The 26,201-nt window shown below is 40.3% G+C and overlaps 1 protein-coding gene across 1 annotated transcript; it reads left to right on the top strand.

The window, feature by feature from the left end:
* Positions 1 to 436: 436 nt before the first annotated feature.
* ppp1r14b (protein phosphatase 1 regulatory inhibitor subunit 14B) lies at positions 437 to 25,925 on the top strand. Its single transcript, XM_004079688.3, has 4 exons — positions 437 to 1,074; positions 23,443 to 23,526; positions 23,615 to 23,647; positions 23,730 to 25,925. The coding sequence occupies exons 1-4, from the start codon at positions 874 to 876 to the stop codon at positions 23,796 to 23,798; spliced, it is 387 nt and encodes a 128-aa protein (XP_004079736.1). The 5' UTR covers positions 437 to 873; the 3' UTR covers positions 23,799 to 25,925.
* Positions 25,926 to 26,201: the final 276 nt, after the last annotated feature.

The following is a 26,201-nucleotide window of genomic DNA, read 5'->3' as shown; positions in this document are numbered from 1 at the left end:
ATCTTAATTTTCTTGATATATGTTATCCATCATAAGAAATATGCCACAAGAACGTGTCAAAAACACCAAAAAGACAATTTTCATCAGAGTAGGCCTATAAAACAAACTTCTGGATTTGTATAGAAGTTTTAAAAAAGTAGTTATAAAAAGTGTGATGAGTCATATAATGAGGCTTTGAAAGCTAGTGAGGTTTTTCCTTTGCTAGCATTGGATGAAAATTGTGTCAATAAAGTTGAGTGTCAACAGTGTTTTCTTTTTAAAAGCGATTGTTTTTTAATCTAAAACAGTTATATGATTAATTTTAAGACTTTGCAGTTGTGTGGGTTTTTTTTTTACATTTTATTTTATTGTTATTGTGAGGTATTTGATTTTCTAAGTTAACACGTGGGGAGAAATGGAACAATTGGTGAACTCTTCAGTGGAGTTACGTCAGATGCGCTCGAGCCCAGACGCGCGCGCGCAGCTCTCTCTTGGGCACATTTTTCTTTGTACTCAGAGAAGAGTTGAGGCCGGCTTTTCTTCCGCCGTCTTCTCTTTTTTTTTAAATATATACCTAAGCAGAGCTCGCGCGCTGTAAATAGCCCGGTAAGCCGGTTACACGTTACGCTTTAACGTACGCGTCGGTTGGTTTTTGTGTCACGGAGGTGGACAGTTCTGCCCCGGCTCCTCTTGACGGTTCTGGACAACAAAAGCATCAAGTCCGGCGGTTTGGGTTATTTCTTCCCCTTAAGTCGCGAATTAATCAAACGGGATTTTTTTTGTTTGTTGCTGAACGCCTCCCCGTTAACACTTCCACACCTACCGGGGGGAAGAAGAGACTAAAACAAAAACACTACCTTTTAAAATAATATTTTATCCTAAACTTGAGCGACGATGGCAGCTGTAACTAGCCCGGAGACGAGCCCTCAACCCCGGGTATATTTCCAGACGCCGGCCGGCACCACCGAGGAACCGGAGACACCCGTTCGGAAGCAGGGGCGCGTTACGGTCAAATACGACCGCAAGGAGCTGCGGAAGAGACTGAACCTGGAGGAGTGGATTATCGACCAGCTAACGGACCTATACGACTGCGAGGTAACGACCGCCCCCCACAAACAAAACCCCCAAACCCGACCGAACGGATGATGCCGGCTGATCATGGTCCCCGGCTAGGCTACGTCAGAGCCCCGCTGTGGAGCCCACCACAAAGCAGTTAGGAGTCCAGAACAGGCCTTCTGGCCTAGCTTTGCTTTTATAGCCTCAATAATATGCCTCCCCCTCATCAGGCCTTTTAACACAAGAAAAAACACTGACATTTGTGGGTCATTTATTGTGTGGCTGTGGTTAAACTTCAAGCTGCATGGAGGTCAAATGCTGCTTTATACCCTAATCTGACAGGAACTGCCCCTGTGCTCTGATTGGCTAAAACAGACTTAAAGCACACCTGTGCATTTAGATGTGAAAAAAATACCCTTCATAGATGAGAGATGCGGTCATAGTCCCACTCCAGTCATCTTTTGATCTACCGTATTTTCCGGACTATAAGTCGCACCGGAGTATAAGTCGCACCAGCCCAAAAATGTATTATAAAGTAGAAAAAAACACAGATAAGTCGCACTGGACTATAAGTCGCATTTTGACGGGAAATTTACTTGACAAAATCTGAGACCAAGAACTAATAAGTTCCACAACCTCATATGACACAATCATAGCAGATTGTTTATCTCATAATTTCACAGTAATTCTTTCTCATATTTATTTATTCCTTTCATGAAGCATCATTAGCCAACTAATACTCTGTTTTCATCCTGTATTTGTAGAAACAGTTGTCATTTTCATTGCATTTCTGAATATATGAAATCATTGGAAAATAGAATATTATGTTGTTAGCCTTCAAGATCTTACTGTAAAAAAAGGTTTGCTGATTCTCTGAGTCACTTAACATACTCTTAACACTTAACATACCTCATACATCAAATTGACCCAGGAACATCATCTCTTTTACTCACAAATGAACATAACAGGAGGGTAAACAATGTATTTATTTCAATTTATTTCTAATATAAGTCGCTGCGGAGTATAAGTCGCACCCCTTGCCAAACTATGAAAAAAAGGGCGACTTATAGTCCGGAAAATACGGTATTTACAAAACGCTCCCAGCGCTCCCAGTGGTCTTTTATTGATGGTTATGCCACTTGTAGCCAAAATCGAAAAACCTGTGTCGTTTTCTAGAACATATTTTCTGCAGAGCGGCATGAGTTTATTAGAACTCCTGAGTTGTGGGTGGAACTGTTGGTGCAGAGTAAGCCTGTCCCTACTTCCCATCATCCATCTGTTTACACTCTCCCCTGCTAGCTGACATCCTCAACATAACATTAGCTGTGCAACAAAAATGTTGCTGTTTTGGCACATTTTGGGCATTGCAGGTCGAGAAGCGCTATATAAGTATGCGCCATTTACCATTTACCATCCCTTCAATGGTCGCCACAGTCAATAGGGTTTCACTGATTCACACAGTTGGTTTGGCAGAGATTTCTTGACACAACCCTGTATTTTTATCCGGCCTTGGGACCCAGACTTGGGCCCCCTTGTGGCTGCATATGAGCTATCTAGCCGTACAGTTTTGAACCAGATACCAGCTGGGATAAGGAAGAAAAAAAGACGTATATGGGTTGATTTGGCTGCAACCGGATGTATTGGAATGGAGCAGAGCAGGGAGCTTGTGGCTTGCTTACTGTAGCACCTATGTCACTGGTACAGTCTTTAAAAAAAAAAAATGTAAACAACTTTTCTGTCTGCTTCTGATTCACCACAATTTGAACAAAAGAAGAAGCTCAGAAATGCAATTTTAAGCTTAATTTTCTTTATGTATGTCATCCATCATGAGAAAAATGTTACAAGAACATGTTAAAAGCACCAAAAACATGATTTTTATTAGAGCGGGTCTAGGCCTGCACAATATACCGCAAATTTATCGTTATCGCAATATCCAGCTCTGCAATATGCATATCGCAAAAGACGGCGAATATCGCAATAAATCGCAAATCCAAAATGTGTTAAAACAATCTTCTAGCAGCTTGAAGCATTTAACGAATCAAATAAATCCCTTTATGCTTTGACCAATCAAATGGACGCCTTCCCATTGTTGACCAATCAGATGGAGGCCTATTATGTTAACCCTGGTCCTGAAGAGCCTCAACCCTGCCTGTTTTCCAGCTCTCCTTAACCAGCTTGCTGTTGATTGGCTGACTCAAGTGATTTCACATCCTGATTGACTGAACACACCTGATTTTGGTTATCATTATCGAGCAGTCTAGGGAGAATTGGAAAACAGACAGGGTTGAGGCTCTTGAGGACCAGGGTTAGCCACCCTGACGTTTGTCCCCCATGTCGATGAGGGTCATTTGGAGTATAATTTTTAAACTGTTGCAATGAAATGGGAATGATGTTTTTGTTTATTTTTCTATTTGTTTATTTACCGCAAATTTATCGTTATCGCAATATTGATCACTAATATCGCATATCGCAAGTTTTCCTCATATCGTGCAGCCCTAAGCGGGTCCTTAAAGTTCTGATGCAGAAATCCCTTTGTTTGATATCAGAACGGCAAACGTTGAGTTTGCGCCAAGTCTTCTACGATGATACTAATGAGTCTGACTTGATGGAGTCTGATCAAACCGGAAGGTCCTGTTTTCTCTTGTCTTGACTCTGGTGATAACTGTTCAAAACCATCAGCAGGAGCTGCTAGACCTCAACGCCCACACTGTGGTGTTGCTGCTGCTGTCAGTAGTTGGTAAGCTCATGTCAACTCCTCTGAGCTGGCATTGACCCACATTCTATTCCTGTTGAGGAGAACGCAGAGACTTAACAGGTTTGAAGAATTTCTCGCAGGAGTGACAGGACAGTAGAGAACCAACCGTGGCTCCCAAGGAGCTGGGAGATCTTCTACGCAAGACTTGGTTTTGCTCATGATCTTAATAGAAGCCCACAATCTATTAACAGTGACTCGCAGTAGCCAGTATGCATATGTCCCAGGTAATCACGCAGGAGAAGAAGGCTATTAACTGATCCTGTGATGTCATAAATCCTGGCTTTATCCTGCGACTCCTTTTGTCTCTATCGGCTTTGTTGAGCATCACTCCTGATGAATGATGCTTCAGGGTTTCAAACGCCAGCTGAGGTGATTAAACGGCCTTAAGGGGATTTTCAACATCCTCTTCCTTTGATTGGCTGCCAATATTGGATGAACGCATATTCGTCGACCCTTCAGAGTTCCAAAAGTTTTGAGTGATGAGCTGGAGCTGCAGCTAGAAGACAGAGCAACTCCTAAATTTGTGTTTGGGATTAGAGCGATCTCGAGCTTAACCCCCAAAGATTTTATAACCGATATTCATCTTTTTTCAGATTGTTTTGCTTCTATTTCTTATCTGCCAAACCGCTCTCGCTTGAATGTGCCGATGACGATCAGTTCTGTAAACCGGGTCGGGAAAAGTCCATGAAATGTCCTCCCAGTGGTCACACACTGACACAATGCAATCCATAAATCTATCACATAATGGCCAAATAATATTTAATTTCACATTCTTTACTCCTCTCTAGTGATGTTGCAGAGTTCTACCTTTTGTTCCCCCGTTTTAGTTGCTGCTACGACTGTTAAACAACATGGATATTAATTTACCGTCGATTGACTCACGGAGAGGCGTCAGACTCATTCAGAGGCGGAGATGTTAGGCATGTGCTTCCAAACAGTGTAACTGGATCCCTCTTTAGCAGGTCGGGGAGCAGAGAGGATGCTGGGAGAACCTGTTGGACAGTCAGCTCCTTTGTTGCCCTATTTTCCTTCATTTCCAACCATTGATCTTTCTTTTAGCTGTGCCTGTTTATTCTCTGTAAAATACTACATGAGAGAACACAAAATGTATTGATCGATCCATGAATGAATTTTCCTTCAAAGTAATTTATTGTAGTTTTTGGGGGGATTAAAACAAATTTCTTCTTGTTTTTTAAATAAGAACTCATAATTACTGCGACAGACTGGCGACCTGTCCAGGATGTCCCCTACCTTCGGCCAAGAGTGGCCAGGATAGGCTCCGGCAACCCCGTTACCCCTAAAGGGGCAAAATTAGTTTAAAAGATGAATGAATGATTGAATAAATGAACTCATAACTAAATTTATGAAAGTTCCACTTTAGATCTCTACTTATGCCAAACTGCTTTACATACCAAAAGAGGTTGGCTGCAGGAGTAAAACTTTATAAAAATCAGTTATAAGTGTTTCAGTCATTGAGCCTAAGGGTTAAAAGGAAATCAAACCCACGGCTTGCCATCAGTCCACTCCGCAAACACAGGGAACACATTAGTGATGCTGATAAAGGCTCCCTGAGGCCATCTGATCAGCCTGTGATGGTATGTGTTGGGGGGTGGAGATGAGAACAGCTGCACTGGAGCCTCCAAATCCCACAATCCCTGCCTTGTCGTTTGGTTTCAGACCTGGCCATGCTCGCTCTAAATCGGACCTCAAACCAGAAAAGAAGCCATTCTTGTTGGGCGTTTGAAATGTAGTCTATACTTCTGTTGTTGTTTAAGCTTCAGTCTTAGTGCTGAGGAGGTTGCGTGGATTTGAGTTTACTCTGGAAGAAAGAGGGAACTCCATGGATATGCTTGGCTTTAACTGGAATGCTTACATTTCATTACATTGCGTTTCCATTCTTTCTTGCTGCGTAAAGTCTTGTTTTCACTCCCAGCCTCATCCTCTAGTCAAAGTGGAGCCAAAGCAGTAGCTCCACGCTCTCCAAGTCCTACGTGGCCACACACACTCAAGCAAAAGGGAATATGAGCCAGAGCAGAGGCAGGAATAGTGGAGAGGAATGCGACAAATGGAGGGGGAGAAAACCGGGGGTTGGGGATTGGCAAAAGGAGAAGGGAAAAGTAGTAGGAGGGGACAAGGAGGTGTTTTTATAACCCGTAGTGCTGAACAGATTGTAGTAAAAAAATCCTCTGAACAGTCCTTTCAAGAGTTAGACTTGTAAATGTGTATTAACACGTGCTTTAATCACTTTTAGTTCATTTAGTGAAGACCTTTGTTAGAAGTTAGAAACCCTCTTGCACATTTAGTATTCTCAACAGAAACTTGATACAAACTGTTGAAGTTTAACCTTCATTCAACAACACCGCAAGTATCGTCAAGCTACGTTCCCACCATTGAGTGTAAAAGAGAACTTGACTGAGTGATTTACCAAACAGGAAGTACCCGCTGGCTCCAGGAAGCCAAAATCCCATAGACTTCTACTGAAAAATAAACTGCTACTATTCAGTCATTAAAATGTCAGGATGACCACTCTTGATCTTATACCTTCTTTAACATGTTTTTTTAAATACTAATTCTTTCCATGATATATAATTTTTTTATTTCAAGAAATAAACGGACCAACCAGATGACTGAAAAGTATGTGGTTTTTTATTACATTTTTTCTTTGCAATATCGTGTAGCCCTAGTATCATCCATGTCTTCCAACATAGACCAATGAGCCATAAAATAAAGGTTTGCAGTTGCTTTCCAACATACAGCAGGAGGATTGTTAGAAACCCTCTGGAAAGCGTCAAGCAACACATTTGACTTGTGGACTGTGTTTGGTGTGAATGGAGCATAAGAGTCAAGAATTGTTCTCTGCTGGATCAGTGTATTTAAGGTGGTATTGAATTGGTTTTGGTTAAATTAATCCCAGAACAGGACTTTAATAAGTGTTTCCCAATCCTGGCCCTAGAGGGAAACTGTCCTGCATTTTTACTAGGGCTGCACGATATGAGGAAAACTCGCGATATGCGATATTTAAGATTAATATTGCGATAACGGTATAATTTGCGGTATATAAACAAATAACAAAATAAACAAAAACATCATTCCCATTTAATTGCAACAGTTTAAAAATTATACTCCAAATGACCCTCGTTGACATAGGAGACAAACATCTAACATAATAGGCCTCCATCCGATTGGTCAACAAGGTGAAGGCGTCCATCCGATTGGTCAAATGCATAAAGGGATTTATTTGATTCGTTAAATGCTTCAAGCTGCCATAAGGTTGTATTACACATTTAAGATTTACAATTTATTGCGATTTTCACTGTCTTTTGCAATATGCATATTGCAGTGCTGGATATTGCGATAACGATAAATTTGCGGTATATTGTGCAAGCCTAATTTTTACCATGTTGCCCTGCCTATGCTCACCTGATTCACCTCATCATCAGTCTCTGGAGAAGCCTGACAATGACAGTCATCAAAGGCAAGTGTGTTTGAGCAGAGTTAGATTGAAAAGATGCAAGACCCTGTTCCCCAAGGACCAGGGTTGGAAAATACTGACTTAGATCAGTTAATGGTCATGTCGTGTCACAATATTCTGCTGAAACATTAGAAGGAACTCAGAAAGAGAAAGTGTAGTGTTAGCCAAAAGGGCTTCACTTCACAGTTTCAGTAATAGTTGTACATTTTTGTTGGAACTGAAATTTGGAATTGAATCATTGCTTATGACAGTAGAAGAACACTGTGCAGAAAATCTGTACCTGCTCTCGATGATCTGAGCGTAGAGTGTTCGGTCAACCTTGAATCAGCAAAATGGTAGATCTGGAGGACCAGGTTTACGCGTTCAGCTAGGACTGTTGCATTTCAAACTTCAGATGGGTATCAAGAGTGGTGGTTGGAGCCGAGAGCGATTAACATGAATGTGGTGAACATCTGTGAGAGAAAATCACAGACTGTGCAGCTTTTCCTTATAAACACACTTGCAAAGGTCTGAATACCAATCAGTGTTTGTCCTGTTTCAAATGAGGGCTACTACAAAGAGGGGTTGTTGCACAGCATGAGTGAAAGACCCCAGTGTCTTTGTAACTCCCTCGTCCACACACACACAAAAACACACACCAAAATACACATGTTAATAGGTTACACGTTGATCCCTCTGTGGTCTTTCTGGTTGACATGCAGTGACTCGGCTTGATCTGCAGCCCCCACAGCGCTAGTAAATCTGCATGTTTGGGAAGGAAATGAGAGAGAGTGTGTGGGTCAATGCGCAAGTGAGTTCGGAAGGAAGTTAAAGAGTGAGAATCTGAGTGGATAGAGTGGATGTCGAGTCATTTTGGGGAATGTTCATGTTTGTTGGGATAGGAAGTGTGAGTAACGGAGAAAACCAGCCAATATGTTTAACAAAAAAAAGCAAAAATAACAGCACAACTTATAACCATTAAGCTACGCTCACACCAGGCATGTCACGCACATTGAAAAATCCGTATTTACCATATGATGTTCACACTGGACAAGCAGGGAGGGGCTTCTTTGTTTACTTTTCTACTACCAGAGCATGTCTGCCATCTATAGTTAGAAGAGGCTTGGCGCGAAAAGTCAAAGTGCAATGTCTTGAATCTTGTTCCAGGCTTTTCCTTTGACAGCTCTATTCCGATCTGTGAAAGACTTGATGTCTTAGCATTCCAGCCGGGCACACACTGCAATCATTCATTTCTCCTCCATGATTAAAGTTTAAACGGTTGGTTGGCACTTCTGTAAATCAAAAGGGACGTCTTCTATACATCAATACCAAATCTGAGTCCCCGATTGGTCTCAGTTCGACCAGTTCGGCCTTAATTTAATTTGCAGTGGACGTAAATTTTGTACGTAGAGTCCGAAAACTATCTTAAAAATATGCATAGCTATGCATGAAAACAACAGTTTTAAACACAGAAGCCTGAAACCCATATATATATGCACCCTTTCATAAACTTTTTATTGAAAGTGGACGCTTGAAAGTTTATTACCTAGGGTAGTGTCAACGTAGCTTTAGAGGTGCGTAATTTTTTTTAACTTTTACAAATAAAACTGATTAAAAAAATGGGGTTTAGAAAGTTGAAACATTAATACACTTTATTTTACTTAGAAAATTCAAGATTGGTTAGTCAAAATGTTTTCCTAAAAGCAATTTCTTATTATTTAGCTAAAAACTGCTTTTTAAATATTTTTGTTATATTTTATTTTATAACTGAAAGTTTCTCATTGGTTTAATTTAATAGGTAACTAAAACAGTTTTTTTCTTTTGCAAATGTTTTTTTTATCCAAGTAGCTTAAATCTGTTCAAATCAATATGCTTTTAATTTTTGTTATTTCCTAATAAAAAGATTATTTCTTTTGAATAACAAGGAAAAAATAAGTTTTAAAATTCACATTTTTTTTGTAGTTTAATGTTACCTCATGAAACTTTCTTAAATGGAATATTTATAAACCCATTTAAAGTTTTTTAGTCCAGCCTTGAGTATAAATTCTGGTGGAGTACAGAGCTCAAAAATCCGTCGAGGTGATTAGTTACGAATTTGGTGAACGACGAAAGATCGATGATTGTTGGAGAATTGTGGATACTGTAGCCAGGAAGTGATGCGTACTGTACTGTTTGAGAATGAGTTGAACTCTACTTTTTAACTCTAATAAAATAAAGCAAAAAATTATATACTTTTTATTTTTCTTTGTTTAAAGAGCCACGATGGAGGGGTGAAAGATCCACATGTGGAACCGGAGCCTCAGGTTGCAGAATCCTGTTCTAGACTTTTCCTGTGGGATGCTTGGATTGTTTTTGATTCCCTCTCAAAGTGAGCGGGATGTAGTTGATGTACGCAGGTTTTTTGGCTCCACTCTGGCTCCAGGGCTGAGTTTGGATCACATCTCTGGAGTTTTTACTGCAGAAACCATCAGCCTCCGGGTTGAGACTTTGTTCAAAGCGGTGGTGTGTTTGTAGACGTGGTTACGGCGGGCGCCAGGGCTGGCATCAGCTGGTTATGTTCATAGGTGTGGACTCAGAGCGGTGTGTCCCTGTGGAAGAGACGGTTACAGCTTCAGTGGGTTTACAGGGATTCGTCCCATGAGGTGCATTAGTGTTTGAAGCATTGTAGTTCATAGCTTTATTCCATCTATGAGCTGATTTTTTTTTGTCTGTTAATGTGTAAAATGTAAGTGTTGTCTGTGTAAAAATGTCGTAAGTTTCAGCGTTGCACAACAAACTGAGAATCAAGGGATACATTTTGGACTGAACTGAGTTTAGATCTTAAAACTCCTTTGTTTTAGTGAAGTGACTGAAAACAAACGTCCTACCTTTCTGTTTGTGTCAATAACATTTCTGAACATACTATTTGAGTGTGATTTTTGTTGTTGTGTACATGCATCTGTAATGATGCGTGACTATGACTAACAGCGGCATACGTTTAAATACTATTTCTTAAAAGTTATAAGCAATTGGCAAATGACTGGTTTGGAATTTAATTGACTTTTTAAAGCCGATTTAGAGTTCAATTTATAAACTTTTCTCCAGCCTAAACCTTTATTCTGAAATACTCATTGCACAAAGAAAGATTTTTAAAAAGAATAGTAGTTCCTTTGATATAAAATGTAATTGCATTACGCCGAAATGCAATTTAAAGCTTAATTTTCTTAATATATATCCTCCATCATGAAAAAAATGCCCGAAATACATATTAAAAACATGTTTTCTTCAAACGTTGCAAAATCTCAATTGGTAAAATGCTCCACTAGTTTCTACAAACATGGATGTATTGAGGAAGAAACAACCCTATTTGGGCGGCATGTTTAAAGAACTTTAAAAAAGGCAATGACTTAACAGGAAAGAGGGCGGAGTCTTATACACATGGTCAAACTGAGCAATGAATTAAATCATAAAGTCACAGCCTGAGCTTGTTTAAATATGCATCTATGCAACAGTGTGTGAAGTTCAAGTTAACTAAAGAATTGTTGATGTTTGGAGGTCACAATGATAATTTATACTTTTAACTGAAACATAAATATTTATTTCTCATCCATTTTTTATTTTTTTCTTATACCTATTAAAATGTAGCTTTATTGGAAACTTTTTATTTTTGCACACAGTAATGTTTTGAAGTGTCTAAATTATGCATTTCTTTGTAAAAAAAAATATAATACGGCTGAAAAATGGATACAGAATTGATGAAGTATTCAGAAAGGCTAATCCTTTTTAGGTTACAAAAAAAAAGCTATTAATCCATAGTTAATCTGCTTTAAATAATCTGTTTGGATCAATCGCTGCGTCAACAACACTGAATAATACTAGATCACTAGAGGATCAGATTATCTCCTTTGGTTTTGGTGCAGTAAAGTTGTAATAGTAATATCTGTGTATAAAAACATGATCATATTCCTTGCATTTAATATGTTTGGATTAATCTAATAAAAATAGGATCTAATAAACAAAGAAAGTTGTTCCTGTGTGGATAGAGACAGTTAAAATAAAGACTGAGACTCTGCCTGTTCCTCTGCCAAAGCTTAGAGGGAAGTTGTGCGGTGAATGACACGGCAGATGATCAAGTTAATATCAAGCCCCTCAGTAGAATTCACAGTACTTCTACTCGCTTTCAACTACATAATGATAATCTACAATAATCTTTGTTTGGATGGGTTCTTTTTCTAATCTGGTTGTAATCTTATTTCAATCTGATTGCTCTGGCTCTGACTTCTCTGACCTGTTGAACTTGTAGAACTAGTTAATAAAGGGGCCTTAACTTGATCTTGAAGTTTAGTTTATGATTTAAAAAAGCAAGTAGTTGCTGATAGATCAAAAGTTAAAGAGATTCCACCGCAAAAACAAAGAAAATAATTAAACCACCCAAAAAATATTAACATTAATGATTTGATTTAAAAAGAAGTTGCAAGTCGAAATCTGAGTCTTTCTTACTCTATTTTGTGTGAATTTCCTATAGAGTTTTCTGTATTTGAGTCCATATGGATCCTGTCAGGGATGCCAATGCTAAACCGTGGCTAGGCTAGTTTTCCTGGTATTCTGATGCTGATTTTCCAATCAGCTTGGCAATATTGTTCTCTTCCATGACCCAGATTGAGCCACGCTTTAGCTTCCTGAGAGGTGATCTATCTGCAGCCAATAGGGTATTTGGTTCTGCAGCTTTTTAGGGTCATTTTATTGCCTCCAAAACAGAAGCTTTACAACTCAGACATCATTTTTTATGTTAATAAGAGGTATTTGCTTTAAATGCACCTGTGTACTTTTATTTTTTCAGAAAACATTCTCATATTTACTGAGCTTTGTTTAAATGTATTTATAGACCCAATCTAACGAGACGTGTTTTTAACATGTTCTTGTGGCATTTTTTAACGATGGAGGGCATGCATACAGAAATTTGAGCTTAAAACTGCTTTTTTGAGTATTTCTTTATTTAAATCAATGTTAATCAGGAGCAGACTAGAAATGGTGTATCACAAAGAGATACTTTTTCTATATAGAAAATAAGTTAAGGCCACAAGCTTCCTGCTCCGCTCCATTCTGATATATCCTCTTGTAGATGATAGGTCCTCTCTGTGCTAGTATCTGGCTTAAAACTGTACCTTAATATTTCTCATCATTTGTTTTAAACCAGTAATGTTAGGTCGGGGTTGTGAGGGGCTGTAACCCAGCAGGAGAGCGTGTAAACAGAGAGCTCACAGTAATGCAGAGGGGAAGGGGGCGGGGTTGGTCCATTTTGTTCCACGCCCATATTTCTAAAGGTGAATTTCCAATAGGCTTCTGCTGCTCTATAGAATCTATGACCTAGAAAATGACACAAGTTTTTAGATTTTGGTTAAAAAGGACATAATCATAATTAAAAGGCCACTGAGAATGCTTTGAAAATAGATCAAAAGATGATTGGAGTGGGATTTTAAACATTGATTTGTCACGCTAATATCCTTGCTTTTATTTATTTTTTGGCAAACTAAGAATGACTCAGACATTCACTACCAAAATACATGTTTTTAACCATGTGTAATCAATCATCACACCACAGTATTACTATAAAAAACAAATGTTGTAATCATAATCTAATGTATTGAACCATGTGTGTTTTCTGTTTGGGTTTTTACAAAAAAAAAAAATGACTGAGCTGAAGTTTGAGTTTGTGATAAACAAATAAAAAGAAATTAGATCCAGCACCAAATCTTGTTTATAATATCTTCACGGCATCCAAAACCTCAGAAATCTTTAAAATTGACATCTCTGTATCTGCACTGTCTCGTGAGCTAAACGGCTCACTCAAGTGGAGCTGAAACTCAAGTAGTCTCTTGAGACGCCGCCTGATTCCAATATTGCATGTGCGCCATTATGAACTAATAATAGTCTGGTAATAGAGATGGATAACTTGTGTAAGTAGATGTTATGGTGCATTTATAGGTTATGTGGTTAAGGTTAAAGGTTATTAATGCTGTATCTTTTTAGGGGATATTTGTTGGTTAATGTGCCACTAACCTTAATTGATTATTAATACATTTAAAAAGGCGGTAATGAATCCTATAGGATGACTCCTATCGATCGGGGAGGCTTTTCATCTGACCACTTTGTGTTCCTCTGCTTTGAATTGGCTTTTAGTTTGAGTGAAATAAAAGTAGTAACCTTTTGACATCACTACTCAGATCCAATTCAGACATTTGGCCCAAATCTATTATTCAGCATGTCTACGTTTTATTCTCATTACTAAATTATGTTGGCATATAGTCAGATTTTCTTTTGCCTTTCTTTTTTGATAGTGTGACACAACACTGTTCCAATGAGCGGCAGGGCTACAGAGCTGCAGGTTAGGCAGAGCCGACACCAACACCCGGTTCCCAGAGGCATTTTTCTCCCCCAAGGGGACACCGCAGAGTTTGGGTGGAGAAGCTACAGCACAGACATGTTCAGTCAACACGCAGAAAGCACCGAACCGTTCAGTCAGCCCAAGCAAACTGATGTGCAGGGCATTCAACCGTGCAGCGAGCAGGCATGACGGGGAACAGGATATGTTGGGTTACAGATTTCACTTTTAGGCTCTGATTTGAATACATAACACTTGATGAAATGATATTAATCTGGTAACAATTGTGCTTGTAGTATTGATAGACTGAGTCAGTCTGTACTTTATATCACAGTATGCTTCTCTATTTTTACGACTTTTTCTTTTGAAGCTGTACATGATGATTGCAAAGACTAACCAGACTTTAGGGCCCCGTTTCTCACCTAATGGTTTGATTCACACCAGACTTTGTTTCTTTGGAAAGTCCAGTTGGTTTGGTAAAAGTACAAGCTTATCTGAACTCTGGTCTGGGCCAATTAACCAAATCCTCGTCTAAAAATGGATTTTGGTTCATTGACAAGTGGACCCCGATGTGGTTCAGATGCAGTGTGAATGCATGCAAACTACTGAGTGGACCGTAGTGCAAAAGTGAACCACAGAAGAAATGGAACATTCACACTGGCAGGTTTGGTCTTCACTAGGGTTCGTGTCCTCGGATATTCCAACTGGTTAAGTAAGGGTGGAAGCTCATCTGAACTCTGATGTGGATCAAACATGTAAACCTTGGTCTACTTCAGCCACTAGCACAATCTAAAGAAAACAAAAATATGTTTTTAAATATCTCTTGGTGTTAAAGTAGGGAGATACAGGTCCTTGGGGTACATGGGTCCTTGAATATCCATCCACCTCCACACTGAGGAAGGCCCTCCTTTGCAATGGTTCCCGTTTGTGCTTTACATATTGGTGAGAACTGGAAGAGCAGCAAAAATAGTTTACCAATAAAATGCAGAAGACAAGAAGTCCACAGAAGTTGTGGTGTTTACAGTGCACAGTTTCGTAAAAGAAAACATAACAAGAAAACCGTTTTTATTTGTTTGTGGAAAAAGAAAGTGATGGACTAAAATAATTACATTTTCTATCCCCTTTCCTGCCCGTAAGCTGGTTAGACAGCAGTGGCTTCATCTCATCTGCCTGCAGGTCTTGTTTTGTTCTATGATTCAAAACAGGACATCATCCTCTTCCTGTGAGGAAGTCCATCCAGCTGATTAGACTTGCTATAGAGATGAAAATCAACTTGACACTCACAAAAAAACAAAGGTGCACAAAAGGCTCACACGCAAGTGGTTGGGGAGTTTTAAGAGCATTGCATTGATTATGGATCCCTGCAGTTTTGTGATTTATGTTTGCAAGTGTGAGTCCGCTTCACTGCAGCCGGTCTCCACTTAAATTAATTACACTGACAAAGTATTGCTAATGTTGGTCAAGTCTGCCCTTTTCAAGTGTCCAACATACATAAACACACCAACATCATTACACGCCCCTTCCTCTTTTATCCTCTAAGTTTGGTTGCTCAAACAGGAAGTAGAAAGTTTAACCGTTTAAACACCAAATAAATTCTGATAAGGGAGAAGAGAGAATGCAGGGGAAGCAGGCAGCAGTGAGTCTGTTATTGTGTGCTCTGTAGGTTCCTGATAAATGTGTGTGTTTGTGTTTGACAGACTGAGGTATAGGGGAAATGGAAAGCAGCAGGTGATGACTGACATAAAGCATCCCCTTTTCCCAGCACCCCTTCTGACCTCTCAGTGACTCCCTGTTTCTATCCCGCGTTCTCATGAGCAATCTCATGCCTGCAGCAAAGTGGTCTAGAGGCTATGAGCAGCAACAACACACACACACACACACACCCCCACAGGCTTATTCTGGAAAGAGTGATAGTGCCAGCTCAAGAGGAAGGTTATTTCATTAGACAACTAGCCTGTTCACAGCTCTTCCTTTTAATGCAAACGGATGAAAAGGTAAAACAAGAGCGAACCCTTTTATAAATCCTGCTAATCCTTTAAAACATTTTCAGTTAGAAAGGCATTCATGTGATTCACTACATCACAACCTCTGAAGGAGAGCTGGGCATTGCTTCCACAAAGCACACAATCTGTTTGATTTACCAGTAAAAGGGGTTCATTTCAAATGAATTGGTTTTAAAATACGCAATTTACAACCAGTTTTTTGGGGATTTGAAAAAAAGTAAAACTAAACAAAGGTGGTCCAGTCCATAAAAAATGTTATTCTTTTATTGCAAACTAACAAAAAAAACAGTTTAAACTTTAAATGCATGTTATAAATTGCTTTAACATAAAGTCCAAAAATGTATTTGATTCATCCACTTTAATTTTTCTTAGTAAAGATCAATTCTATTTTATCACTTTTTTTGGGGCCAGCTATACATTGTAGTAAAGGAAAAGTTTGACAAATAAGAAAAAAATGCTCAAGATGGAAGACGCAGATAAAGAAGATTAAGATTAAAATTGTGTTTTCTAAGAATTTTATTTATTTAAATCATTGTGAATCAGGGGCAGCCAAAAAAATCTATGACAATATTCCTACAGATTTGATTTCCTCGTCTGAGCGGACATCTGGTTTATAACTGTATGGATTGATAGCTCCTATATCGCTTGTCAATTTTGTTGTAGTGGAAATGTTAGGTTGGGGTTGTGTACGACTGTAAATTGGGGAGATGATCCAAATTAAAAGACCACTGGGAACATTTTTAGAATAGATCAAAAGATGATCAGAGTTTAATGTTACCCTATAATGTGGTGCTCTGAAAATTACAATACTGAAACCAGTTTTTGAGTTGTTGCTATTGCTGTTTTGGTCAAGTATAGTGTCAGCACACGCCAACTTATTTAGAAAAATGGGGGGGGGGGGGGGGGGGGGGGGGCTTGATGAAATCCTTCTAGAGATGATGATTTATTTGATAGTCGCATCCCTCAAAGCCACACCCCCTTTGATCTTACTTCAGTCTTAAATTGCAAGCAAAAATGATTTTTTTAAAAATCACCACCATTATTTAATGAAGTTACGGAGATAAAATACTTTTATAAAACTAACCTATTTGTAGTTTTTTGTTGTTGTTGAAAAGTCCATTAAACTAAGAGCTTGGCTTCTTGAGGAACTGAGCAGATTGTTCTCAGCAGACCTTCACCCACAGAAGAACATTGGTCTGACAGTGTGGCAGGAAGTAAAATAATGACCAGGGGCCTCATTTATAAACGTTGCGTACGCACAAAAGAAGGCGTACGCCACTCTCTACGCAATAGTTGAGATTTATAAAAAGCAAACTTGACGGGAAAATGTGCGGTCCTTCACGCAAGCTCTGACCCAGGCGTACGCACAAAAACGGGTGAAATGAGAAACGGCGACACCGTCGGCAGATGAAAGAAACACGTGAAAGTGAAAATGACAATCCTGCCTCTCATAAATAACATGAAAACTTCACAAAGCAAGTCTCAAAATTGACAGCCTACACCAACACCCATTTGATCGATCAGCAGTGAAACAAACAAAAAAGATCAAACGAAAATTACAACAGAAATTCAAATGAACACATATTTGCAGAAAGAAAAGTGAAATATGTTCTGCAATATTGGCATGTTGTGCAATTCATCCTCATAAATAATATAGTTAACAGAACGAAATAATGTACAAAACTGATATTCTCGTCAATGTGTCCGTCTGGCGGAGCAGATTAGGTGCGGGCGTGCGGACGGACGGACAGACGTACTAATTATCCACTGGGGAAAGTTGTTTTCATATTAAAACATTTCTTCATCAGCTATGGAATTATGGTATTCATGCATATGCCTTTAGTTTGTTTTATTTTTGATAAAACAATGTATGGCGTATGTCTCAAACATTCAGAAAGCAACAAGAAATTACATTTGCGCTGAACAATTTCCCATTTCCACATGGATTATTACCGACATCTGTAGCTTGTCAGATGTAATTAAATGGATGGAAATAGAATGCCCCATCACAATGCGTAATGACGCACAATGGCTGATCTTGTACTCTTAGAAGATGTGGCAAATGGAAGAATTCGGAGTGAACGCATCTTTAGACAGCAACAAGACTTGCTGGCAAACGAGGACGAGTGGCTTATGAGCCGGTTCTGACTTCCTCCAGCCGTCCTGTTGGACCTCTGCGGGCTTTTGGGCCCGGCGTTACAGAGGAGCACTCGGAGGAACCACGCGTGTCACCCGGTGCATCTGGCGCTCCGGTCCCCCCGGCGCATGCATCTGGCGCTCCGGTCCCCCCGGCGCATGCATCTAGCGCTCCGGTCCCCCCCGCTCCGGTCCCCCCGGCGCATGCATCTAGCGCTCCGGTCCCCCCCCCCTCACAACCTCGGATGGTTGTGAGGCTACAGCATTTATGGCGTCTGCCACCGTCTGCCACTCACGTGCCTTTTAGGCATTAGTAATGCCCACACTGTGCCCTCCAAACAACATTTTTCTCCTCTTTTCCACCTCGCCATCAATAACTTCTACTTCACATTGAGTGAAGATACGTTTTTTTGATTTCCTCTCGGTGTTTGCCATGGTTTCGCAATCAATGAATATTCATTTGTGGGCGTTTCACGGACTATTTATGGGCAACTATGGGCATGTCATGAAGCCGCAAAAGCTGCGCTGCATTTAGAATCGGTTGTGATTTATTAAGGGAAAGATGCGTAGGATGTGCGTGCGCACGGTTTTATAAATCCGAATATTTCTTTGCGTACGCACGTCCTATGTTTCATCCGTACGCCACTTCTGACGCAAATCCTACGCAAAGTTTTATAAATGAGGCCCCAGAAATTTTCTCTAGCTTCTCTCTTTGACTTCATCTGTCCTCTGTTTTTTCTTCCCTAATTAGATAATCCTATTCCAGATTAAGGCACAGTTTGTCACATTAAATAGCTGCAGAAAAGTCATAATCTTTCTTATCATTTCTATAGTAGCTGTTGCTGTGGCAGCATTACTCGTTTGTCTTCAGTGATTCACTTTTGAGGAAGACTGAAAGAACCAGAGTTGATCTGATTGGGGCTTTGTTTTGTGTTTTCCGTTCTTGCTTAATCTCTGACTGCGAAGCACAGGTCTGCACACGAACTCATCATGGGAGTTTGAAAACCTTCGAACCCGCTGTAGATCACAACCTATGAGGAACCGAAATACACAAACGGTTTGAACAATGCCTGCAGAGTGAGAGTGACAAATTACAGTCTTGGTGTGCCTCTGTCCCCGTGCCAGCTCCGCCGTCGTGGGGTTGTAGCTGTAGCGCCGGCCGGCCTCGGCTCTGCGTCGTGGCGGAACACACACAGGCCGTTTAAAGTCAAGATCATTGTTTGATGCCACATGGCCTACCTTTCCTTCTTCATGCCTTTCCTCCATCCTGCCTGCTCTAACCATTACCTCCCTTAGCTTCCAACTTCCTGCCCCCCCCCCCCCCCCCCCCCCCCCCCCCCCGTAATGATTCCCAGCCAAAACAGCGCTTGTGTGCTTTGTTGCAAAGGGGGCCGTCAGCCATCCTATGGAGCCTTGGCTATTTTTATCTTAGTTAGTTTCTGACGATGCAGGAAAGCAGGAGTTGGCTGTTGAAGAGCCGTCATGCAGCTTTTGTTGGGTTTGTGTTTTTTTGCTGGGTATGTTGTGAGGTGTGCGTTTGTGTGCGTCGACACACACCCTTTACCCAGATCCTATCAAATGGATCAGAAACGTAGAGTGCTGTCACAGGAAGATATTTGCCCTGATCCTTGTGGGTGGCCTTCCGTGACCTACTTGCGTGTTTTTGCTCTTCCATGCAACATTTCAGAGAGATAAGAAGTTGATGCATGAGCCGTTTGCGTAAGTCATCAGGCTTTCATGCCTTCTTGGCTTTCACTTTTTGAGCTTTTCCTTCTCTCTGATAATCACGTTGAACGGTTTCTAGTATTACCGCTGGACGACAGACCCAACCCACTTCTATGTGGAGAGCTCATGTTCTTCAGGTGTTAAACACACACACTCAGCATTCACACAGCGCGCTCTCATACTGTCACATGTCATTCTGCAGGAAGCGCCCGCCTGGTGCTGCGTGGCGGCGGCGGGCCGATCATATTCGCAAGCTTGTCAGAAGGAGTGTAATTAGATTTAGAAACCGCATGTTTACAGCCGGGCGGGCAGCGTGCCGGCTACAGAGTTCTGGTTTTACTGGCAACAGGTTTAAATGCAGTGAAGGTTTTCGTGTCCGATGATTAAAATCTGCAAACTGAACAGGTTCAAGGCAGCATTTTTGTTTTGGATATACATGCAGGTGTGAGGTGCAATAAAAAAGTCTGAATTCTGAGACATGAAAAAATAGACAGTTGTGGGATTTAAGTTGAAATTCTCAGGAATAAAAACCTGTGGTCTGTAAAAAACGAGAAGAGTTTGAATTCTTAGATTTTATTTATTCATATTTGTTTCAGATTTTTAGGACTAATTTAAGGATTCCAAATAAAAAGGTGGAATTATAAGAAGAAAGATTGAGAATTTCAATATGCGCTTAAAATCTGAATCAAGTCTGAAGTGTCAGAGTGACGTTAGAGTTTCAGGAATAAAACCAAAGTTCTAAGAAAAAATCTTAATGAGATAAATAGTCATAATAATGAAAAAGAAAAAGTCAATACTATATGATCAAAAAGGCTGTTTTATTCCAGCGTTATTAACAGTGTCAGTTACTATAAGGACAGGTCAAAATTCAGCTTATTTTACTCAAATATGGTTAAATTAGAAAATTCACATTTAACATATCTTTTAGAATTAAATCGGTGAGTTCAAAAGGGGCCCAAGTCCACAATTTTTCAAAATAGAGATATTATATGTTCTATGGTCTTCAAGGGAAAAGCTATCTGATTATGTGCAAAAAAGTCCCAAGTCTGTTGTAATGTATTGACTATGCTTGACATTTAAAATGCATTAAGTACAAGAGGGGCCCAAATCCTGGAGTTGGGCCTCTCTTGCATGAGTTTAGCTTTATCCCATAGATGGCAGCACTAGTTATCCAATATGGCAGCGCCCCTGTTTAATTCAAGAAGGGCCCAAGTCCAGAGACTTTAGTTTGCTAGTCCTCCGAAATTCTACTAGTGAAGTGCTTCATATTATAGCATTAGTAAGCTATGAACTGGTGCTAAATCTGGGTTAAGTATTAATCATTTGGTGTAGCCTCCCTTTAAGCCACGCAATTAAAAACATTTCCTGGAAAAACAAACCTCTTGGACTTGGGCCCTTTTTGAATTAACCGATTCAATTTTTGTGTTTAAATGTGTGTTTGTGTGTGTGTATGTATGTTTTCGTGTGTTTTCATTTGCTCGCATGCATATGTGTGCTCATGTGTTTGTGTGTGCTTGTTTGGATGTGCATGCATGTGATTGTGTGTATTTGTGTACATGCATGCATTTGTGTGCATCCATGCATGTGCATGCGTTAATGCATCTATATGTGCATGTGTGTGTTTTCCTGTTTTATGTGCGTCGATGGATGTGTGTGTGTTTCGGTTGCTGAAGGAACACGCAACAAATTTGTATCCAAAGCAGAAGTTTTCTTCGGTTTTTCGTTCATTTCTGACGCTCAAGGAAGAACAGCTGAATATTAACAGACAAAATGATGTTGGAATATCAAACCCTCCTCCTCCTCCTCCTCCTTTACTCCTGCTCCGCCTCCAGACCTGTGGAGCGAAGGCAGCTTTAGTTCAGACCACATCTGCAGACAACAATAAAGCCCTCCAGACTCAGAGAGTCCGTCTGGAAGATTGTTTTGGAAATCCTCCCTCGTGATTCCATGCTTTCTTTGTCTCCTCTCTGAAGCCTTTCTTCCGGCCTTTTTTTCTGCGCCTCCGTCGCCTCCCCCTCTCCTCTTTGAGCTCCCTCGACTCAACAGCTCTCTCAGAGATCCACTCCTTAACCTCTCAGCTTCCTTCCTCTGGGCGTTCCTCTTCATCCGTCACAGATTTAGCATGTGCTGTACTCCAAATTACATTTAGGCTTTTAAATGTCCTTATTTTTCCATAAAAGATGGAAGTGAAGCCACATCCTGTTCTGATCCTCTGTCTCATCTGGTGTCTGCCATAAGCTGTCTGTGAGACGCTTTGCTTGACAGTAAGTCTGTCTCCTTAAGTCTATCTCACACACACAGGCTGTGATGGATCCTCACACTCCACCTTTTCTGCCCTCCACCCATCATCCGGGCTTTTTAATGCTCATTTTCTGTCATCCGCTGGCGTTTGAGTTTACACGGCAGAAACCCGGCTAATCTGACACACGCCACGCCCGCCTCAGCGCCTCCTCCATCCACGTGCGCGCCTGTGCGGAGGAGGGATGGGGGGCAGCCGGGCAGGTGCAGGGACAGCTGGTGTGGGCGACTCCAACTGAGATTCCTGGAGAATGACATGAGTGTGGGGTTGGCCATTGAGCTGCCAAAGAGGGGGGAAATGAGTGTTTGTGTGCAGGCGGGCGGATGGGTGCTCTTGTGTTGCACCACTTTGCCGTTGCACACTGAGCTTTTGTGTGTGTTTGTCAGCCAGCCAGGTGGAGGAAAGAGAAAGTGAGGCTGTGCTGCAGCTCTGTGCTAAAGTTCATCTAAAAAACCAACAGGAAGAGTCCTCTGGGCCTTGGAGTTCCTGATTTATTTTATAAATCAGGAAAAGTTGTTTGTTTTTGTGCAGACTAGATGATAACTGTTAAAAACAGTAGATGTTCATGTTTAAAGACCCACTCATATCAACTTTTGATCGATTCTAAAAGTGGTCTTTGAAATTATGCTTATGCTGTTTTTTGACAAAATTAAAAAAACAAAAAATAAAACATTGTTGTTTGTAGGACTTAGTTCCTGCAGAGCGGCAGTCGTTCATTAGAAATTCACCTCTGAGACCATTGGCCCTTTCCCTTTTCTGAGAGCTCTCCGTTTACACTCTCTCTGGCTAGCTTCCAGCCCCTCACACCCCTAACGTTAGCGGTGATCAATATTGGAACTATCCAGTCGTACAGTTTTGATCCGGCTCGGAGGATGAAAACAGAGACGTACATGGATCTGTTGGCACAGTCATAATTAAAAGAGGACATGAAAGGTTTAACAACAGATGAAAAGAGAAGTGGGACTTAAAGTTATACAGTAAACCTTTACTGAAATTCCAAACACTGAAGTAGAATCATGAAGGCTGCGTGAAAGTAACAATAAAAACAGAAAAAGACTTACTTATAGACATGTGAGTAGAAAAAGTATTTTAAAGTGTAGAAACAACACGAGTGAGAAAAGAAAAACATGTCAATTACTATTAAATGTGAATTACAAAGCTCCGTTTAGTCATTTTTAGGTCATTTTTGTCAAAAGAAAAATTGTATAACAAGACTGCAGCTTAATATTTAGACTAACAACAGTAGGTATAGAAATACATTTGAATATTAAGACACATTTATTTATAAGTTAAGCCAGAATGCTCTTGCATTTGAAGGTTAATCTTGGAGATAAATTGATTTAATTCTCCAAAAGGTGTATATTGTAGGGTATTTTACTTTGAAGGATAGTTCAGGGATTTTGTTGGTGTAATTTGAGCAAACTTAGGACTCACTCATGCGGCATTTGGGGGACTTTAAAGGCCTTGATCTAACGGGACAACCAGAGTTTCATCCATCCAGGTGGGTTTTTTTTTTTTAAAGGGCAGCATTTGTATGGAGTCTCGTGACCATGTGACTAACAGTGAGATGGATCTCCACCGCCCTCTAGTGTTCAGATTGGGACTATTTAAATGAAAGGTGTTCTGTGTTGGCTCATTGTCCTCTCGCCTCCTCATCCTTGTCTGCCTGTTCTGCAGGAGGAGGCCATCCCAGAGCTGGAAATAGACGTGGACGAGCTGCTGGACATGCCCAGCGATGTGGAGCGGGCAGCCAGGGTCAAGGTGAGATACCCGAGTCTGGAAAAAATAAAAAAGCTCTACAAGGAAGAAAACAAGCAAAAATGTGAATCTTTTTTTCTCTGTTTTCCAGGATTTACTGGTGGACTGCTTTAAACCTACTGAGGTAGAGTAATCTTTAATTTAAAATCTTTAACCCTTCCTTCACGTCATCTCTTCATGCTCTCCTGTTCCTGGTCTACCTGTAGGACTTCGTCTCAGAGCTGCTGGATAAGATCCGAGGGATGCAGAAGCTCTCCACGCCTCAGAAGAAATGAGGAGACCCCTCCTTACCCGCTCCCCTTCATCCATCACCTAGCGTCTTCCTGCCACACTTTAGTTCTTCACTTCTTTTTTAACATCTTTTCTTCATCAGATCATGAGATGTCACAGTTCTGCCTCTTTTGTACGTCGTGTTTGGACTTCTTTTCATTCGCAACATCCGTCAGATAAAAATCATTTCAATCCCGTCCAGCTTTTGTCGCTCCTCTTCCTCCCCTGCACAACCTTCCATCTGCCTGAAGGGGGAGCCAGCTGCATAATTTCAAGCGAAAGAGCAGTCAGAGGCTAACAAAGATTAAAGAATAGATTTTTTTTAACTTTCTTTTCTTCTTTGTTAACTTTAAGGACAAGGGGATCACGCTCTCACTCCATGTTTGTATTTTCATGGTTAAGATTGATCTTTAGTCCCTCCCCCTCTCTTAAACCTGCAGCGGAGCATCAACAGACTTCTTCTTTTTCGTTTGTGTGTCATTTGAAAACTGTCATTTTGGGGAAGAGAAGCCAAACCTCAGACCACAAAATAATTCCTACGTTATATTTTTAGTCCAGGCCTGGAAATGACTATTTGACCTTCAAATGCAACTTTAAACATCTGGAATTAGCTTTTTTTTCTCCTTTCACAATAAAAGGTTTGGTTTCTTGCCTGAAATGTGCAGTGAAGTACAGTGAAGAGGCTGCATTGAAGCTACTGCCGTGCAGCCTGTACTCACACATGTACTGTAGTTGCTTTTCATATTTGTTGCTACTTAATGTACAGCAACTGGTATGATGTGAAGTGTTGTTGGGCCCTGTATATTCTGCTGTTGTGTGTGACAAATTAGTTCTTAGTGTAGGACTGGTTCCTATTTTCTTATCTCACACGTGGATCGTCCAAACGGGGACAAAAGCTGCCTTTTCCTCCATCACATCTGCACTCTTTGCTGCTTCCTCACAGCGTCTTGTTTCCTCCACACGATAAAATAAAAAAAATCTGTCTCCTCTTCAGCCGAAAAAAAAAAGGACGGAGTCCTCACTCCAAATCCAAGCGTCCGCCCCACTCCTCTCTGTCACGGAAGCGCGTTGGCAAACCGCTGCCTCCAAAAACACAGATGCGCGACACCAGCTGCCAATCATCTCCCCTCATATGAGGCCATCTGTTTCTGATCCTGGGCCAATCAGATCAGAGCCTGAAGCGGCAGCATTTGAGCGACTGCGAACACTTGCAGGGATGTCTGAGCTTCACTGCCTCTTTTACAGCAGACACACACACACACACACACACACACAAACACACACACACACTGGGGGCCCACTTTATCCTGCTGCACCGTCTCCTTGCCATCCCCTCCTACCTTCTTCCATGCATCCTCCTGTCCTGCTCCCTCATCGCTCTTGAGTTTCCTGTTTTCAAACAGATGTTGCCTTAGGTATTATTTATGTTACACAAACCAAATAAACAGGAGACATCTTTGCTTTTTTCTTTAGATGTGCTACCAGGTGGAGCTACATCTTGTGGGAGAATCTTGGATTTTCCTTTTTTGAGATTCTGTTTTTTTTTTTAAACCAATATTTTTTAGGTGTGTTTCATATTTGCCGTAGGCCTTGATGCAGTGATGCTGTTCAGATAAACCATGTGTTTGAATGCTGGTCTGTTTATAAATTGTGATCGCGACCCTTCTCAACGCCAAGCCTTGGACTGATTTGTTAGCTGAAGAAAAATCCATTCAGATGTGATTGTTTTTGCCTTCTCAATGATGTTTCCAGATAGATCGACTGCTGTTTTTTAGTTTTTACTTTTCTTCCCTTTTTCGATCAGTAAAATTGCACCAGGCAAGTTCAGTCAGCAGCTGAATTTCAGTGGATTTTCATTTTTAAAGTTCAAGTTTTGGATTATTATTATGTCTTCTTAGACTGTTATTGACAAGTCTGGTTTTTTTTTTACTGTTTGGGAAAGAAAAAAAACGATTTTACCATTGAGGTTAAATACAAGAGCTAAACCATGCAGATTAGACGTGTTAGGGGAGTGTACAGTTTTTAAAAATTAGGCAAACCAACAAACACATGTAGCAATATCAACAACAGGTCTTGTTTTTGCCCAATTTTGTTACTTTTATGCAACTTTAATAAAAAATATGTAAAACTGACGATTTGTGGATCATTTTCTTTTAATGTCAATATTTTTGCTCTTCCGTTTATTATTACACGTATCAAAAAAAATTTTGCTGTATATGCATGAGGTTGAGCAAAATTATTTTATGCTCAATTTCATTTTACATTTTGCGTTTCATGTGACGTAAACATAATCAGAAATTGTATTTTTTTCTTGTAGTGTTGTGTTTAAACAACAATTTTTCATTCTACTTAATTATATTATATTTAAATTATATGTTGGAGATGTATATCTAAATTACAATTGGTTC

The sequence above is a fragment of the Oryzias latipes genome, chromosome 18 (assembly GCF_002234675.1).
Source record: "Oryzias latipes chromosome 18, ASM223467v1".
NCBI lineage: Eukaryota > Metazoa > Chordata > Actinopteri > Beloniformes > Adrianichthyidae > Oryzias > Oryzias latipes.
This window is presented reverse-complemented; position numbering and strand designations above follow the sequence as displayed.